Source organism: Crinia signifera, chromosome 3 (assembly GCF_055691185.1).
Source record: "Crinia signifera chromosome 3, ASM5569118v1, whole genome shotgun sequence".
Taxonomy (NCBI): domain Eukaryota; kingdom Metazoa; phylum Chordata; class Amphibia; order Anura; family Myobatrachidae; genus Crinia; species Crinia signifera.
The window spans coordinates 32,625,280-32,643,173 of record NC_139219.1 but is presented as its reverse complement, the minus strand read 5'-3'; the positions used below and the strand labels follow the sequence as shown (position 1 = coordinate 32,643,173).

Here is a 17,894-nt window from a genome sequence, read left to right as displayed (position 1 = left end):
TCATAGTCTGTGTGATAAAGTCTAAATCTGGATCAGAATCTAATTGGTTGCTATGGGCAACATCACCATTTTTCATTTTTAGAAGCTTTCGTAAATTTCCCTCTTAGTGTGCAGTGAGACACGAGGTTGGGAATGCCTCTTCTCTTAGCGGAGGCATGCTACAATAACTTCTCTCACATACTGTGCAGGTGTGGGATAGCTCTAGTCAACAGGCATAAGGTCGACAGAAGGTCACATGCACAAGGTCAACACATGCAAAATGTCGACACGCAAATAATCAACATGTTTTCACCTTTTTTTGGTGTCAACTTGTCACCTGGGCATATGTACCCCCAATTAGTGTACTGCGTCCCCTCGCCATGCTACCATTCCCAATCAGACTCCATTTGGATGGTAAAGTATGAAAATGTTCCAAAAATGAAAAATATTGTGAAAAATACATGTCGACTTTTTCATGTGTCAACCGTTGTCATGTTGAGATATTCCTTGTATCGGCCATTTTGTAAATATTTACCTTTTGGTGTCGAACTATTGACCTAGACCCGGATACCTTTTGCGAGTGCGTCGTGCATGCTGCGGCAATGTGTAATTGCTATTGGCAGCGCAATGGTCATCTATGGGATTATATAAACCTCTGTCCCGCACTAATGGGTGCGTTTCGCAACACTGTTCATTCCTCTGCACTAAAACATAACCCAGATTCAGATGGCCGCTTTTTGACGCTGTACATCTTGTGATGACGCATTTATCTGATATCTGTGTGATAAATACAGTGTCCCCACAGCGGCCTATAATGAGGTCGTCACGGAGCTACAACGGACGTGCTGTTAGGGGAACCTGTGATTCCTCCACCACGCGCCTCCTAATAAACGTGCGGAAGCAGCGATACCAGTAGGACAGAGGGTTATCACTTCTTCATAAATACACCCCAATTACCCGGTTTTATTAAATTGTATGTGGTGCCCCATTCCAGGCAGGCATATCGCACCTACTGGCACTCCTAGTATTGTGTCGTACTCCATAAAGGGAAAACTTGGACAGTCGGCAGTAGTACCAGGGACGAGCGTAGTTTAGCTCAGACAAAAAAGCGCGGCTTAGCCGTTTTACCCGAACATTCTTTTTTCCTCGGTGCGCGAAGGAACATTGCAATGCAGACGGTGCACATTCCTGGCATGTGCTTCGCAATCCTACGCACCAGGTGTACAGGTAGCCTCACCTGTTAGCCGGATACAATATTTACTTGTTTTTGAATTCTTTGAACTGAGCAACCGCGGCGCAGGGGAAGCGGGGCACTATTTACGGCTCATAACATACACATTCTGTACGCGGACGCTGGTTCCCATGGTAATGTCTGTATATTAACACAGCTTATCCTGCCGCTGCTGCACCAGAGGAGGAAGTTGGTAAAAGTTCTGCATTCTCCAAATAGAGTGCGTGCTTTACACGCAACCTAATATAGGAGTATTATTTCCTATGACGCCATATTGCAGACCCCCATAATAATGGGGCTTCTAGCAGAATTTAGAGAATCATGTAAATTTAATGACTTTAGGGGAAGATTTATAAGTGGACACGTGGACAGATTCTAGCATTCGCTTATTTATACTTTCTATAAAACAATCAGTAGAACATGGTTGCTATGGGCAACTTGCGCCTTGTTTTGAAACATCTCCTCCAAGAAGAGTAATTATCCTTTATGTTCCATATCAGTTCTTAAAATATCAACTTTTTAGAGTAATTTGAGAAACGTTTTCGAGCGATTTTCAGATCCTTGTACTCGTGGATATATGCACATAATAACGTAAAGCGGGAAACAGCCGTGACAGTGATAAATATTATAATATTTACTTTTTTCCTATTAAAACAAATATGAAATTTGATACAGAAGGCGGAGCTTGTGATGTGATGGGCAGGGGTACAAAACATGATGGGCGGAGTTAGTATGCATTTACTTTAGCTTTGTCTTTTATTTAAATAACTCTGCCTTCAGTGCGGAGGAGCGACCGCGCCATGCGGAGGATTTACCATTATAATGCAACTCGTTTAAAATGACAACTTCTGCAATGTACTTTCACTTTGAGCTGTGACAGTTTTTAGGCCACAAACGCTCTAACCCATGCATAGTTCCTATCTGCTCCTACCTCCAATCTCTGTCTTCACAGCTCCCTCTCTCTCCATATCTAGACCAGTGTCCCTGCAAACATTGCTTTCACTTTCTGTTATGGCATCTTTTAGCATACAAATTAGTAATTTGGTCCGCCAAGTGGCCTCTAATGGTCAGTGGCGGTACTTCACCTCATAGAGGTGAGACATAGTTAGCTTTTTATATCTATAGATTACTGGAGATTTGTTTCCCTCTGAAAAAAAAATCCAGTATTTCACAAATGAGTCAACTTAATGTTAGCAAACAGAATCCAGTAATGATATATTTACTGTAACCTAGATTATACTACCTGGAACTGGGAGGGATGATTTTCCCTTAAATTCCAAGCCTGAAAGAATGACAACATAATGAAATAAACCAATACTGTGAACAGCAATTTCAATAAATAGTTTTTAGTTTAACTACGTGATTACTAATGTCTGCGTTTTTGCCCCATTGCTAACTGGGCAAAAGGAACTTTTCGAGATGAATTCATTTAAGCTTTATGTTCAGTACGACAGTTACACATCACTGCAGGAGTGTCATCCGCGTCACGTGCATCTGTGCTACACAGATCCCGTCGTCCCTCTATTGCTGGGATAGGAAAGTCATTAGGACTAGAGAATACATTGACACTCCAGATGAAAGTATGAGCGCCCATACAATGTAGCACCTCCAGATCTCTACTCCGGAACAAACGTTTGGGGGAATTTGGGAGCGGAGGCCTCCTAACTTTGCAGTGTTCAGACGAAAAGCATGGTCCCAAATATCAGGACTGAACTTCAACTAAATCAGGACCGTAGTGAGTTGTGTGTGTGTGTTATCTTCAGGTTTGTATGGTAATCCCAATGTGGAGGTTCATTTAATGCTGGCACACATGACACAGTTTGACCTAATCAATAGGTGGACATGACAATAATAATTTGGCCATTGGCATGCAAAGCCAAAAGAGACAAGGGGCCTCATTCCGATCACATCGGTACTGCGTGCATTCGCACGAAGTACTGATGCTGCGCATCTGCGCATGCGCAGGCGGGTATCTGCGCATGTGCAGGCGTATGGTGCGTGCACCCATGGCGGCGTGGGGGGGGGGGTGGAGATGGGCGAGGAGCGCCGGGCTGCCCCATTACCATATGGGAACACCCAGCGTTCCATGAGTGTTCCCATGAGAACGCTGGGCGTTCTCATGGTAATGAAGCAGTGATGCGGGTGTGGGGGGCGGGTAGCTGACATCACCAGATGTCAGCTGCCCGCCTATATCCACGCCAGCGTGCACGCAAATGTAAGTAACTGAAAAGTCACTTTTATATGCGTGCACGCTAAACATCATTCGATGGTCGGTGACCATCGAAAGATGTGGGCGGTTACCCGAGCCATGCGAATGGATGTTTATGCAAAACATCCATTCGCCGCTGTTTGGGTGAAGCCGCACTTTAATGGGCTGGCGGGGGGGCGGTCGTTCACCGGGCGGGGCTTGGTGAACTCGCAAGGCTGCGAATTTGCAGCCTTGCGAATCAAACAGAATAACCCCCATGGATTCCAGCAGAAATTCTTCCTCACGGATTGGCCGGTCGATGATTCCACGCAACCCGTGAAATTGGGTTGTTATATGTTCTGTGAGCGGCAATGTTATAATTAAAATTAAAAATCCAAACGTGTTCAGTTTAATAGGTTTGAGCGTCAGACGCAATATTCCAGAGAAATCTGACGCTCAGGAACATGCGCGATGGGACAATTTTGCTGTGCAGTTTGGCCACCAATGGGGCATCTGAACGTTAACTACTCAGGGGGCATGACTGCCGAGGTTCCTGTTATTGTGGGCATGTAAATCGTGGGCTTCTCCCCAATGACTCCCCTAGACACCCTATCATCGCAGACACATGAGAAACGCCCAAATATTCATTTTGAACACTTTTGAAGTTATTTCAGTTTCTATTTTTGTAAGATTACCCACCAGGAAATCACCTGTATTACTGATGATAAGAGTAGTAACATACGGGGGTGAAACGGCCGCCCCACTGCAGTAATCAGCATAACAGTGTGTTCCAAAGGAAAAGGCGATGATTAGATACTAAATCCAGATTGTAATGGTCATTTGCATTGTTAAAAGTGTCATGGTGTAACCAGATATACATGGATCACACACAGGTTTAAGTAACAGTTGAACATAAATCTCTGACTACAACTATGTGTCGGTTGGGGAACACCTTACGTCACATTCTATGTAGCCTGCGGCATCAGATAGAGTCTTCAGTGCAGTTCCGGGTTGCACGAAACCCTTCGGAAACAAAGAATCTTCAAACATTTTAATAACCATGGATACTAAACACAAATGAAACCACTACGTACGTTTCGCACGAGGATGGTTAAAGAGATTCTCCACCTTCACAGAATACGACAACAAGATTGCTGTTTATACAATAAAAGATTAAACACAACTGGCATATAGATTTCCATAGGAGGTGGTGTGCCCATTGGTAGAAGAGATTTTATTGGTGGTGTGCCCTCTTAGCCGCTCATTGGTAGGAGAGATTTTATTGGTGGTGTGCCCTCTTAGCCGCTCATTGGTAGGAGAGATTTTATTGGTGGTGTGCCCTCTTAGCCGCTCATTGGTAGGAGAGATTTTATTGGTGGTGTGCCCTCTTAGCCGCTCATTGGTAGGAGAGATTTTATTGGTGGTGTGCCCTCTTAGCCGCTCATTGGTAGGAGAGATTTTATTGGTGGTGTGCCCTCTTAGCCGCTCATTAGTAGGAGAGATTTTGATTCAGCATATAGCCCCTTATTCAGATCTTATTTCAGTACAAATTTGTTCTCAAAATGGGCAAAACCATATGCACTGCAGGTGGGGCAGATGTAACATGTGTTAACATGAGTTACATTTGGGTGGGGTGTGTTGAAACTGAAATCTAAATTGCAGTGTAAAAATAATGCAGCCGGTATTTACCCTGCACAGAAACAAAATAACTCACACAAATCTAACTCTCTCTGCATGTTACATCTGCCCCACCTGCAGTGCACATGTTTTGCCCATTTTGAAACAAATCTGTACTGTGACCAGATCTGAATAAGGGCCCTAATCTGCAGAACAAGTTTATAGTAAAATCACCAAAGTATATAAAAGTTTATATGACTAGGAAGCCAAGGTGAAGGTTCCCATTGTATCGCACCCTTGTTACATTACTGAAATTCTTGCGCTCACTATATAGTTTTAAAATACTATATGCAGGGTGCAACTTTTTCACACCAGTAATAATTTAAGGTTGGTTTTTGGGTTATTGCTTATAATGGATTAGCTTTGCTAGATCATGCAAGAGCGGACCCCAGCACTCACAGATCACTGCAGTCAGTGACAAGGCTATTACTAGTCACAGAGCGCCTGTATACGGGGGATTACAGTAACAGAACTTCTAGTATAATTACAGCAGAATGTGTTATATCTGACAAGTGGTGAAATTAGAACGGGATACGGTCACTAAGTCTACAAGCATAAGGTCAACACCACTAGGTCGACATGACTAAAGGTTGACATGACTGAAGGTTGACATTGGGTTAGGTCGACAGTCAAAAGGTCAACATGGGGTTTTTCACTTTTTTTTGAGCCGACATGTGCCGACAGGCGGTATTTCATGCCCTACCATCAACTAGGGCATGGTGGGAGAATAAAATAGTGTGCCCGAAGCATGGTGAGCGAAGCGAGACATGCGATGGGACGTGGTGCTATGTTTCAGTGTCCATGTCGACTGTGTTGCAATTCAGGGCAAATTTTTTTTTTAAAAAGCCCATGTCGACATAATGACCCTCTTGACCTAATAACCCATGTCGACCTAGTGGTGTCGACCTAGTTGCTGTCTGATGAATGATCCATACCCATTGGAACTCCCTGTACAGTCAGTAGCAACACTTGTGTATTAAAAGAATCTCTTATATATTTGGCTACATCTGTCACTCAAAGTGTGTCTGGAGCTGTAACGCTGGGTTGTGGACTTCCATCTTAATTTATGATTGTCATCACCTGTTTTAAACAGGGTAATTGATAAGAAAGGTGTTTAAGCACAGGTGATGGTAATCCATAAATTAAGAAGAAAGTCCAGAAACAGAGCAATGTGTTCCTCCTGGAGAGGGTCATGTTCAATGTTCCCTCTAATTTTACAAAGGCTGTGTGCGGCAAAATATTTTCGCTGTGCAGCTTTGGAAGGAAATTAAAATTTTTATGCATCACTTATATATAACTGGAAAATGGCGTTCAGCATTTGTGTTAACTTTACTTCAAAATGATATTAAACATTTAAACATTCAAAACACAGCACACAATGTAGTTAGTGGGTGAAACACTTATTAATTGAGTCTACAACTGCAAAAAGGACCACTGCTGCTTTGTGCGCTCTGTTGTAATGTCTGTGCGCACACTCGTACAGTTGTGTGCGCGTGCACATGCGCACAGCTTAGAGGGAACACTGGTCATGTTGGGAGGTATGCACCTCCCTCCCTCCCCCCCCCCATTCACGGCATCCCCACGATTAAATGGCACATGCAAAACACTGACATGGCTATGGTCGACATTGAAAAAGGTTGACAAGATTTATTTTTCACTTTTTCAATGTTTTCATATTCATTCTCATGTGTCGAAATGGACACCAATGAAGTGCCACACTTATGTCAACATTTACATGTGTTGACCTTTCTGTGTTGATTTTTTCTTGTGGCGATTCGCGGCACCCCCCGCAACCCCCCTCCCGCGATTTGCAGCACCCCCCCCGCAATTCGCGGCCCCACCCCGTGACACACCCCCCCTCCTGCGATTCGCGGCACCCCGCGACCCCCCCTCCCACAATTCGCGCAAACCCCCCGGGCCCCCCTCCCGCGGTTCACGGTGCCCCCCACGACCCCCCCTACCGCGATTCCCCACCCCTGACCCCCCCTCCTGTCATTGCGGCAACCCCCCGCCCCCGCGACCCACCCTCCAGCGATTCACTGCAACCCCCCACACCCCCCCTCCCACAATTCGCGGCACCCACCCCCCCCCCCCCGCGACCCCCCCTCCCGCAATTCACGGCATCCACCCATGACCCCTCCTCCCGTGATTCGCGGACACCCATCACCTCCTCCCTCCCCCCCCACCCCCGCGCGCGATTCACGGCAACCCCAGGATTAAATGGCACATGCAAAACACTGGCACAGCTATGGTCGACAATGAAAAAGGTTGACATGAGTTTTTGAAGATTTATTTTTCTTTTTTGGAATGTTTTCATATTCATTCTCATGTGTCGACATGGACACCGATGAAGTGCCACACTTATGTCAACATTTACATGTGTTGAACTTTCTGTGTTGATTTTTTCTTGTAGCAATTTTTTTCCAGTGACAACTATGAACTATGTGCACGTCAACCTACACATCATCAACCAATTCTTTGTATAATATATAACACCTGTTCTGTTTTACTGTAGGTGTTTTAAGTCAGACCTTTTACTGCTACTATTACTGTTTATGTAAATGCATTCTGAATGACAGCAACATCCTACCATCCTTCTACAAGAATATATAACCAACTAGGTGATTCATCGCGCCCCGTGCCCCCCCCCCGCAATTCACGGACCCCCCCGCGCACCCCCCTCCCGCGATTCGCAACCCCCCCTCGCGCAATTCACGCCCCCTCCCACGCTTTGCGGATCCTCTCCCGTGATTCGCCTACACCTGCGCCCCCCTCCCTTGATTTAACGGCACCCCCGCGCCCCTCCCGCAATTCACGGCACCCCTAAGCCCCTCTTTAGTCCCCCATATACTCACACACCCCTATCACTACCCAGCTTCCTGCTCTCCTGAACCGTAACTTCCACCACTGGGGAGTCGCTGACGCTGTTTTGCCCACATGCCCCTATCATGCCTCATAGCCCAGCCTCCTGCTCTCATGCACCCGAACTCCCACCCAGTAGGAGGAGACACTGACTAAGGGCCACCATCCTGTACTGCCACGCTGGACCCTCACCCACTGGCAGAAGCTGCACAGTATCTCCCACCCTCCTCTTTAGTCCCCCTTATGCCCACACACCCCTATCACTACCCAGCCTCCTGTTTTCCTGTGTCGTGACCTCCGCCAGTGGGGAGCCGCTGACTCAGAAACACCCTACTATACTATTGCACACACGCACCTAAACAACATGCACACACAGCCCCCCCCCCCCACACCCACAAATGTCACTGTACCATCCACACTATCAATGTACATCTTACTCTGTAACCGCTTTTTAATTAAACAAAACAATACACACCCCCTTCCACATCATATGCTCTCTATTTAACACATTTCACCTATAACTCAAGTTGCAATACAGGCCATCTTTCATACAATTCTAACCATCTTTCTCATATGCAAATGTTCACAAATTAAGGGGGCGCAGCCCGTTACGACAGTGTGAAGAGCGCCCGTAGGGCGCGATGAATCACCTAGTAATAATAATTATTCCTGTAGTTTCATGAATTCTTCATTATTTCAACAATCAGCACTAGAGCCGTTATAAAGTCTCTGGCGCCATCTTGTGGCAGACAGACGGCAACGCAGCTCTTTAAGTGTCAGAAACCACCAATATAGCTGTATACAAAGGTACAGTAAAGGTGGGTATACACGGATAGATTTGCCAAAAGATCTGGGCGTTCCCGATCGATCGAAAAGACCAATCTTTCAAATCGTTCCGTGTTTAGGAACGATATGGCCAGCGATGCGCGCACCCGACAGTCGTTAGTAGAGGTCACTGATCTTTCCTGCATGCAGAAAGATCAGCGACCAATCGTTAACGATGTGTACCAATCGTTTCATGTGTATGCACGATGAACGATTTGGTAAGGCTGATTGACTGGCTCCCTCTCCCTCCAAAATCGTTAAAGATCAATCTTTCATGTGTAATCGTTTGCTCAATCGTTCATCATTTGTCACCAAATCGTTTGTGCAGGAGGTTCAGAGGAAATCGTTAAGGCGATTGAATCTTTGGACACATCTATCCATGTATACACCCTAAAACTGTATACAGGAGCTGTAAGTACAGAAAGTAACATTGTACTTACCTATATAAAATGGTAAATACCCCATATTAGACTCATGCACTTTTACATTTACAAACAATATTGTTCCCTTTTGCAGGAGGGTGTTGCCGGTCACCTCATTTGCGCATTAGAAAGCTAGAAATGATTTTTGTGCTTTTTTGCTGTGTTTTTATCTAAAAAAATCTTCATAAGTTGCACAATGTTTATATTATAAAAAATTGTGGCACCAATATGAAGGGCCCAGAATTAGAATGACATGATGCTAGCAAAAAAAAAATAAATGGGCACCTCTTGATGCTTTCCAGAAAATAATGTCATTAACTAGAGATGTGGGCTGACCCCATGTTTTGGATCTGGATTTATCCTTTGTGTTTTGGAGTCAGTTTTCACAAAACAACCCACAAGTGTTTTGGTTCTGATTCGGATTAGTTTGAAATTCATTAACCAAAAAAATTAAATATTCCATAGAAAGACCATGAATAATAATTATTTGGTTGGTTTTGTGTCCACAAATAGTGTTCATTCTATGTCTCTGTCTGCTGTAGTGCTTCTAGCACAGTGTGGTCTGTATATCAGCACTGATATGCAAACCAGACATGTGCTAGAAACACCACAGCAGACAGCAACACCCCAGGCAGGGAAGAGGAACTGCAGGGGTTTTCAAAGATAGCGGGTTCTAGAATGAACACTACACAAAATCTATTTGGATTCAGTTTTCTAGAGAACGGAACCGCCCATCTGTAATATTAACATATTTTCTAACATCAAGACAATAATGTCACTTTTCCTGAGTCTCATGTGACTTCTGTTTCAGCACAGTCAGAGACGTCATACACTCTATTACTGGTGGTAATTTCATGTGAGTGAACTTGTGTCTTAAGGTGTGTACACACGGCAGGTACTGCTGTGAGATGCGAGTCCCGACTCGATCAGATCGTATCGGGACTCCCATCTCACGGCATGCCAGAGGGGCACAATTTACACTATATAGTGTTGTCTGCCCTCTCTATCTGGCTGCCGATATGCTCTCACATGGGAGCGCGCATCGGCAGCGCATCTAAAAAAGCATGCGATTTGGCTTCCGATGTTCCCTATATCGGGAACATCGGAAGCCAAATCTTACCGTGTGTACACACTATTAAGCTGCCAAAGCTCAGTAACTGCGGTCATTTAGCATACGATGTATGTGACCCACAGAGAATGCTGCCGGACCCTCCCGAATCTGACAAATCGTATGTGCCGCACTTGCCATCTCCGTCACAGCATCCAATGCGCACGGGACCGCGCAAAAGATTGGAGTCAAAGGAAAGCAAATACGATTGGGGCACTTTTCACCCGATTTCTCAGCCCGAACCGTCGGAATTGGGTGAAAACGTCCCAAATCATATAATCGTATGGGCACCTTTAGCTTATTGCTATATTATTTTATTAGGCGATACAAAGTGAGGGTCCTTTCATGCTGCAGCAATTACAACAGCAGGATTTCCAATGAACTTCTCCTAAAGCAAAATTTCAAAATGAATACACAAAATGGCCCCCCCCCCCTTTCAAAAAAATACTGTAAATAAAATAACAATAAATCTTTTTTTTTTGTTCAAACATTTATTTTAGGTTGAACCGATGTATTGTATTTTCTTACCAAGATTCACAATGAAATCAGCCAGCTGCCGGTGTGAGAACGGGAGATCTTACATACTAGGTGCAGGATTCTAGGCACTGTGGAACTGAAGTGCGTCACAAGAATTTCCGAACCTGCGCAACAAACTCCTAACAGACGCCCATTAAGAACTCCAAAACTCAAACCCTTCTCACCGCTGTTATAACCGAGGGGAATGCCATAGTGAGTATGGACAGAAATGGTGCCGGTACATTTATACAGGCAGCCAAGGGTACGCTCTGTGCCGCTATCAGTAAGACTATGAGGTAGACACGCGAGAGGAGGGAGATGGATATCACAGGGATTCTTGTCTTTTTGGTACATATCTCATTAGACGTAGTGGTTATCCTCCGCAGCTTCTGTAACGTAGCTCAATGACAAGGCGGAGGCTGGAGGAGAGGAAGAAACGTTCCTTCAAAATTCATCTTTAACAGTAAAATGTGGTTGATCTTCGGGCTTGAAGTCCGGGTTGGGGCCGCCGCCCTCGGTCAGGATACGTCTGGCCATGTAACCGACAATCTTGTATTTTTTCTTGTAAACGTTCTCAAAAATGTCATCCAAAGACTTCAGGTGTTCCTCGGAGAGTCCGGTCTGAAGGAATGACAGCACAGAGGGATTGAAGCCCAGATCATACACAGGAAGATATCTTGTCTAGCATCATAGAACATAGCACATATATCGGTACTTGTGTAATATCTGGGCGCCCGATTTTTTGATCGGGTCGGAAAAATCGGGTCGATCGCATCGCATGCAACCAAATCGCAAGCGATGCGATGAACGCGATTTTTCCATAGGATTCAATATCCAAGTGGGCATGGAGTTGATTTTATATAGTGTGGTGAGAGCGCAGCGAGCCACCGAGCCCGAAGCGTGGCGAGCCCCGCGAGGGTACGCGGAATACATTTTAAGTAATACGCGTCCGCTCGCCACACTTCGGGCTCGGTGGCTGCGCTCGCCACGCTATATAAAATAAACTCCATGCCCACTTGGATAGTGGGGGTATGAACAGGACCATTTAACATTGAATCCTATGGAAAAATCGCGTCCATCGCATCTGATTGTATGCCTTAAGTTAAGGCATACAATCAAACACATCGGGCGCCCAGATACTACACAAGTACCCATATATCATTGCGCAGTGAAACGCTGCCTCCGGAACGCAGCTAGAATGCATTACACTGTTCAGTCTTCCCGTTTCACATTGCATACTGGACCTTCTGGTTGCCGAGCATTGCTACGAAATTCCTAGTGCTGCCTATAATTTTAAGCCCGCCCATCATTCGCATATGCCGCCGCCCCCTTCGCAGGGCAGATTAGCCCGCATGGCTGCTGATGGATGTTTTGCATAAACATCCATTCGCAGCCTACAAGGCCAAACCCACATCATTCAATGGTCGCCGACCTTCCAATGATGTGGTGGCCACACGCAAGTCTAAGACACTCTCAGGTGTCTGAGGCTTGTGTGTGTCCTGGAGGGGAACATGGTGGGCAGCTGACATCTGGTGAGCTGCCCGCCCCCGGTACCCGCATCATCAGTCAATTAGCATGAGAACGCACAGCATTTTCATGGGAACGATCATGAAACGCTGGGAGTTCAAATGGGCGCAACTACCGGCTGCCGCCATCTACACGCACTGGTGGGTGCTAGCGCCCGACGAACACTGTGTTTGCCATGGCCGCTTGCACCCAGCGCATGCACATACACTTGCTCCTATGATCAAGATATCAATATATTAATCTGAAGTTGTAATTCTGAGTTTCTAATATCCTCGGGGCTTTGGTTGACCGATGATAAGATGAAGACCCGCAGTGGTCCCAGCATCTTACACCAGCAGTATCCCATTGCCTGGTATTATCACACGCCGGCTGGAAGTTACTTACGTCTTATTTCTTACCGTGTCATGAGTGAGATCTTCTGGCTCCAGTGACATTTTGGCAACAGCGCGTGAGGAATCCTTTCCTGCAAGTGCGTTATATGGGGCACCCTTCCCATAGAACTCTGCCGGTAACCAAGAACACAAAGAGACATTCTCTGGTTAGTAACGTAGGGAGACTGATTGCAGGTTTATAAAAATAGGATAACCAAAAAACATTTCCACTCTGTGAAGCCACGCAGGACTGCAGGGGGGCAGATGTTAGTTGTGCAGAGAGTGTTAAGGCCCCTAAACAATAGTCCGACTTGTCAGACCAAGTTCCCCTTGAGCTCCCCCCCAACAGCTCCCCGGGAGGCTCACTTACAATTTGGCATTGATGTGCCAGTTTTACATGCGATAAATTGCACACAATTTATCAAAATGCAATGTAGACTCCCGGGGAGCTGCAGCAACGGCAGGGATAGGAGAATTCAAAAAAAAAAAACTGCCCGGCCGCTGATTGGCTGACCGAGAACTTTTAGCCAATCAGCGGTCGGACAGTTTTTGACAGTTTTTTTTAAATTCTCCTGCCTGCCCAGCTGCTCACTGGCTGCCGCCTGGCCCACTGCCGCCCGCTCTGACCGGCGCCAATATATCGTGGGTGCTACAAACCACACGCGATGTGCGCTGATGGGTCCGATCCGATAGATCGTACGTGCAGCAGGTTCAATCTCTAGGGTCCAACCCGGCACAGCACATGGGGTCGGATGGGATGTCAAACACATGCGATTTGGTCCGATTTATAGGCCCAATTCTTCGGAATTGGGTCAAATTGGACCAAATTGCAGTAGGGTATGGGGGCCTTTAGATGGGGGTGGAGTGAGAGTTTCCACATCTAAATTACAGTGTAATTTTACATCTAGATACTGTGTCCAGTTCTGTATAGCTGTGTCCAGTTATGTCACTGGTGCGACCTCATCTAGATACTGTGTCCAGTTCTGTATGGGTCACTGGTGCGGCCTCATCTAGATACTGTGTCCAGTTCTGTATAGATCACTGGTATGGCCTCATCTAGATACTGTGCCCAGTCCTGTATAGGTCACTGGTATGGCCTCATCTAGATACTGTGCCCAGTTCTGTATAGGTCATTGGTGCGGCCTCATCTAGATACTGTGTCCAGTTCTGTATAGGTCACTGGTATGGCCTCATCTAGATACTTTGCCCAGTTCTGTATAGGTCACTGGTGCGGCCTCATCTAGATACTTTGCCCAGTTCTGTATAGGTCACTGGTGCGGCCTCATCTAGATACTTTGCCCAGTTCTGTATAGGTCACTGGTGCAGCCTCATCTAGATACTGCGCCCTGTTCTGTATAGGTCACTGGTACAGCCTCATCTATATACTGCGCCCAGTTCTGTATAGATCACTGGTACGGCCTCATCTAGATACTGCGCCCAGTTCTGTATAGGTCACTGGTGCGGCCTCATCTAGATACTGTGCCCAGTTCTGTATAGGTCACTGGTGCGGCCTCATCTAGATACTGTGCCCAGTTCTGTATAGGTGACTGTTACGGCATCATCTAGATACTGTGCCCAGTTCTGTATAGGTCACTGGTGCGGCCTCATCTAGATACTGTGCCCAGTTCTGTATAGATCACTGGTACGGCCTCATCTAGATACTGTGTCCAGTTCTGTATAATGTAGATCACTGGTAGGACCTCATCTAGATACTGTGTCCAGTTCTGTATAATGTAGATCTGGTACGGCCTCATCTAGATACTGAGTCCAGTTCTGTATAGGTCACTGGTGCGGCCTCATCTAGATACTGCGCCCAGTCCTGTATAGGTCACTGGTACGGCCTCATCTAGATACTGTGTCCAGTTCTGTATAGGTCACTGGTACGGCCTCATCTAGATACTGTGCCCAGTTCTGTATAGGTCACTGGTGCGGCCTCATCTAGATACTGTGCCCAGTTCTGTATAGGTCACTGGTGCGGCCTCATCTAGATACTGTGCCCAGTTCTGCATAGGTCACTGGTGCGGCCTCATCTAGATACTGTGCCCAGTTCTGTATAGGTCACTGGTGCGGCCTCATCTAGATACTGTGACCAGTTCTGTATTGGTCACTGGTACAGCCTCATCTAGAGACTGTGCCCAGTTCTGTATAGATCACTGGTGCAGCCTCATCTAGATACTGTGCCCAGTCCTGTATAGATCACTGGTATGGCTTCATCTAGATACTGTGCCCAGTTCTGTATAGGTCACTGGTGCGGCCTCATCTAGATACTGTGTCCAGTTCTGTATAGGTCACTGGTGCGGCCTCATCTAGATACTGTGTCCAGTTCTGTATAGGTCACTGGTGCGGCCTTATCTAGATACTGTGCCCAGTTCTGTATAGATCACTGGTACGGCCTCATCTAGATACTGTGCCCAGTTCTGTATAGGTCACTGGTGCGGCCTCATCTATATACTGTGTCCAGTTCTTTATAGGTCACTGGTGCGGCCTCATCTAGATACTGTGCCCAGTTCTGTATAGATCACTGGTGCGGCCTCATCTAGATACTGTGCCCAGTTCTGTATAGGTCACTGGTGCGGCCTCATCTAGATACTGTGTCCAGTTCTGTATAGGTCACTGGTGCGGCCTTATCTAGATACTGTGCCCAGTTCTGTATAGGTCACTGGTGCGGCCTCATCTATATACTGTGTCCAGTTCTTTATAGGTCACTGGTGCGGCCTCATCTAGATACTGTGCCCAGTTCTGAATAGGTCACTGGTGCAGCCTCATCTAGATACTGTGCCCAGTTCTGTATAGGTCACTGGTGCAGCCTCATCTAGATACTGTGCCCAGTTCTGTATAGGTCACTGGTGCAGCCTCATCTAGATACGGTGCCCAGTTCTGTATAGGTCACTGGTGCGGCCTCACCTAGATACTGTGCCCAGTTCTGTATAGATCACTGGTACGGCCTCATTTAGATACTGTGTCCAGTTCTGTATAATGTAGATCACTAGTACGGCCTCATCTAGGTACGGCCAGTGTTCAATTTAAATGCCGTCCCGCTTGAGTGAAATCCCGCCATACGAATCTATGTGGTTGCTGTGTATATATGTGTACAGCCACGCGAAAATGGCCAAAACCGTCCGTAACAGGCTCACCATCGAATGATTTTTGCACTGGGCACCAGTCATCGCAGGCGCAGCTCTGGACTTACGCGGCGGTGCGATGGAGAAAGGCACATGGAGCTGACATCACACCCCTTTCTCTGTCTGGACAACAGTTTCAGATAATGGGGGTGATTCAGGTTGGTTTTCAAAAGCAAACTCCTTCTTTAATGGCCAAAACCATGCTGCACCGCAGGTAGGGCAGATGTAACATGTGCAGCGAGAGAGATAGATTTGGGTGGCTTGTGATCAATTTGAAATCTAAATAGTATAGAAATAAAGCAGCCGATATTTACTCTGCACAGAAACAAACTCAGCCAAATGTAACTCTCCGCACATGTTACATCTGCCCCACCTGCAGTGCAGCAGTGTTCCTTAAAGAAGGAAATTGCTTTTGCAAACCAACCTGAATCACTCCCAGTGGCCATAAGTAACACATTGGGAGCTGTACATACACTGGTGGGATGGTTACCTTTTCCTGATGAGACATCGAACACTGTGCCCTTCACTGCCATGTATATCGGCTGGTCACTCTAAGGAGAATACAACGAAGCGCTCTTAGTGCTGACAGTTATTGGTGTCATTGTAATGCTGAAAATGTCTATACTAGGAAGTAGAGAAATGTAAAGGTCATCACCTAATGTACGGTGGGGAATACATACCTCCCACCTGTCCTGCTTTCTGAGAGAACGTCCCGTTTTTTGGGGACGTTCCCACGCCTCGCCCGGGGCCTGCAGTGTCCCAGCGCAGGAAATGTTGCATTGTGTGTATGATGTACTCTATATCATCTATATATGTCTAGTGTCTTGATCATGTGTCTCTGAAACACTGCCATCTGTTGGCAGTGAGTGAAACTACATCTTTCTCTTTCTACACATGCACAAACACAGAGGCAATCACAAGGTAGCTGACTAGCTTTCGAAGCATTTGCTTTGAGCGGGCTTACTAGTAATAAAATATATATATATATATATATAAATAAATCAGGACAGTGACACATGAGGCAATAAATTCCATTCTTTAAGACTTTCAATGTTGGGATAGGACAGGTCAGAAACATGACCTCCCCAGATGGTAACAACGGGGTCGATCCTATTAGGTGCAGATGATTCGCACTCGCAAATCATCACGGCATCGGGCGCACTTTAAGGCGGTCTGAATTCACTTAAAAGTGCCTGCACCCTTCAGCGCTAATAAGATCGACCCCTATGTAGACTGCCCCAGGTGGTAACAATGTATCAGATGGGTGATGGTGGGGGGTGTCACATGACAGCCCCAGATGGTAACAATGTATCATATGAGCAGTGGGGGTTAGGGTAGCCAACCCTAGCCCTCGAGAGCTACCAACAGTTCACATTTTCCAGACAACCTAGCTGCTGCACTCATTAATCACTGACACATTTTAAAAGATACACAGATGGAGCTAATTACTTCACTTGTGATTCTGTGAGGAGACCTGCAAAACATGCACTGTTGGTAGCTCTCGAGGACTAGGGTTGGCTACCCCAGCCCTAGGGTACATGACCGCCCCAGGTGGTAACATTGTATCAGATGAGGAGCATGGTCACATGATGACAGTCCCAAGTGATAACAATGTATCAGGTGAGGGTCACATGGGCGACCCGATGGTAACAATGTATCAAATGAGAAGCAGGGTCACCTGATGACAGTCCCAGGTGGTAACAATGTATTAGATGTGTGGTGGGAGTCACATGACCACCCCAGATGGTAACAACGTATCAGATAGACGCACAATGACTCCTCCCCCTCCCCAAGGCGCCGGGTGTACACTCACCTGCTCCCCATTGTACCGGGCCAGGTCCTCCTCAGTGAAGAGCCTGACCGGCTTATGCTGAGGGGATGTCCGCTGCTGGTCCCCCCGTACCTGGCCCAGTATCAGGGTGCTCAGGAGCAAGCCCACCACTGCCCTGACAGGCGACATGTCCGGGGTACTTCCGGGAGGGGCGTGGCCTGGGCGGGCTCTAACCCTTTCACTGCCAGGCATAGGCTACATGGGATATATAACTGTAGATCCAGCTACTTACACA

General features: G+C 46.5%; 1 protein-coding gene across 1 annotated transcript; it reads right to left on the bottom strand.

Annotated features, from left to right (window-relative positions):
* Positions 1-10,775: 10,775 nt before the first annotated feature.
* On the bottom strand, positions 10,776-17,862 carry NENF (neudesin neurotrophic factor). The gene is made up of 4 exons (XM_083175607.1): positions 17,642-17,862; positions 16,319-16,379; positions 12,734-12,837; positions 10,776-11,429 (listed from the first exon to the last, which is right to left on the bottom strand). The coding sequence occupies exons 1-4, from the start codon at positions 17,849-17,851 to the stop codon at positions 11,253-11,255; spliced, it is 552 nt and encodes a 183-aa protein (XP_083031733.1). The 5' UTR covers positions 17,852-17,862; the 3' UTR covers positions 10,776-11,252.
* Between the last annotated feature and the right edge of the window lie 32 nt (positions 17,863-17,894).

What these genes read in the sequence shown, in the direction of transcription:
- NENF (XM_083175607.1), bottom strand. Translation starts at nt 17,851, where the DNA reads ATGCCTGGCAGTGAAAGGGTTAGAGCCCGCCCAGGCCACGCCCCTCCC. An exon ending in CCCGGTACAATGGGGAGCAG is followed by an intron (nt 16,380 to 17,641) that starts GTGAGTGTACAC and finishes TATTCTCCTTAG; the next exon opens with AGTGACCAGCCGATATACAT. An exon ending in CGATGTCTCATCAGGAAAAG is followed by an intron (nt 12,838 to 16,318) that starts GTAACCATCCCA and finishes GGTTACCGGCAG; the next exon opens with AGTTCTATGGGAAGGGTGCC.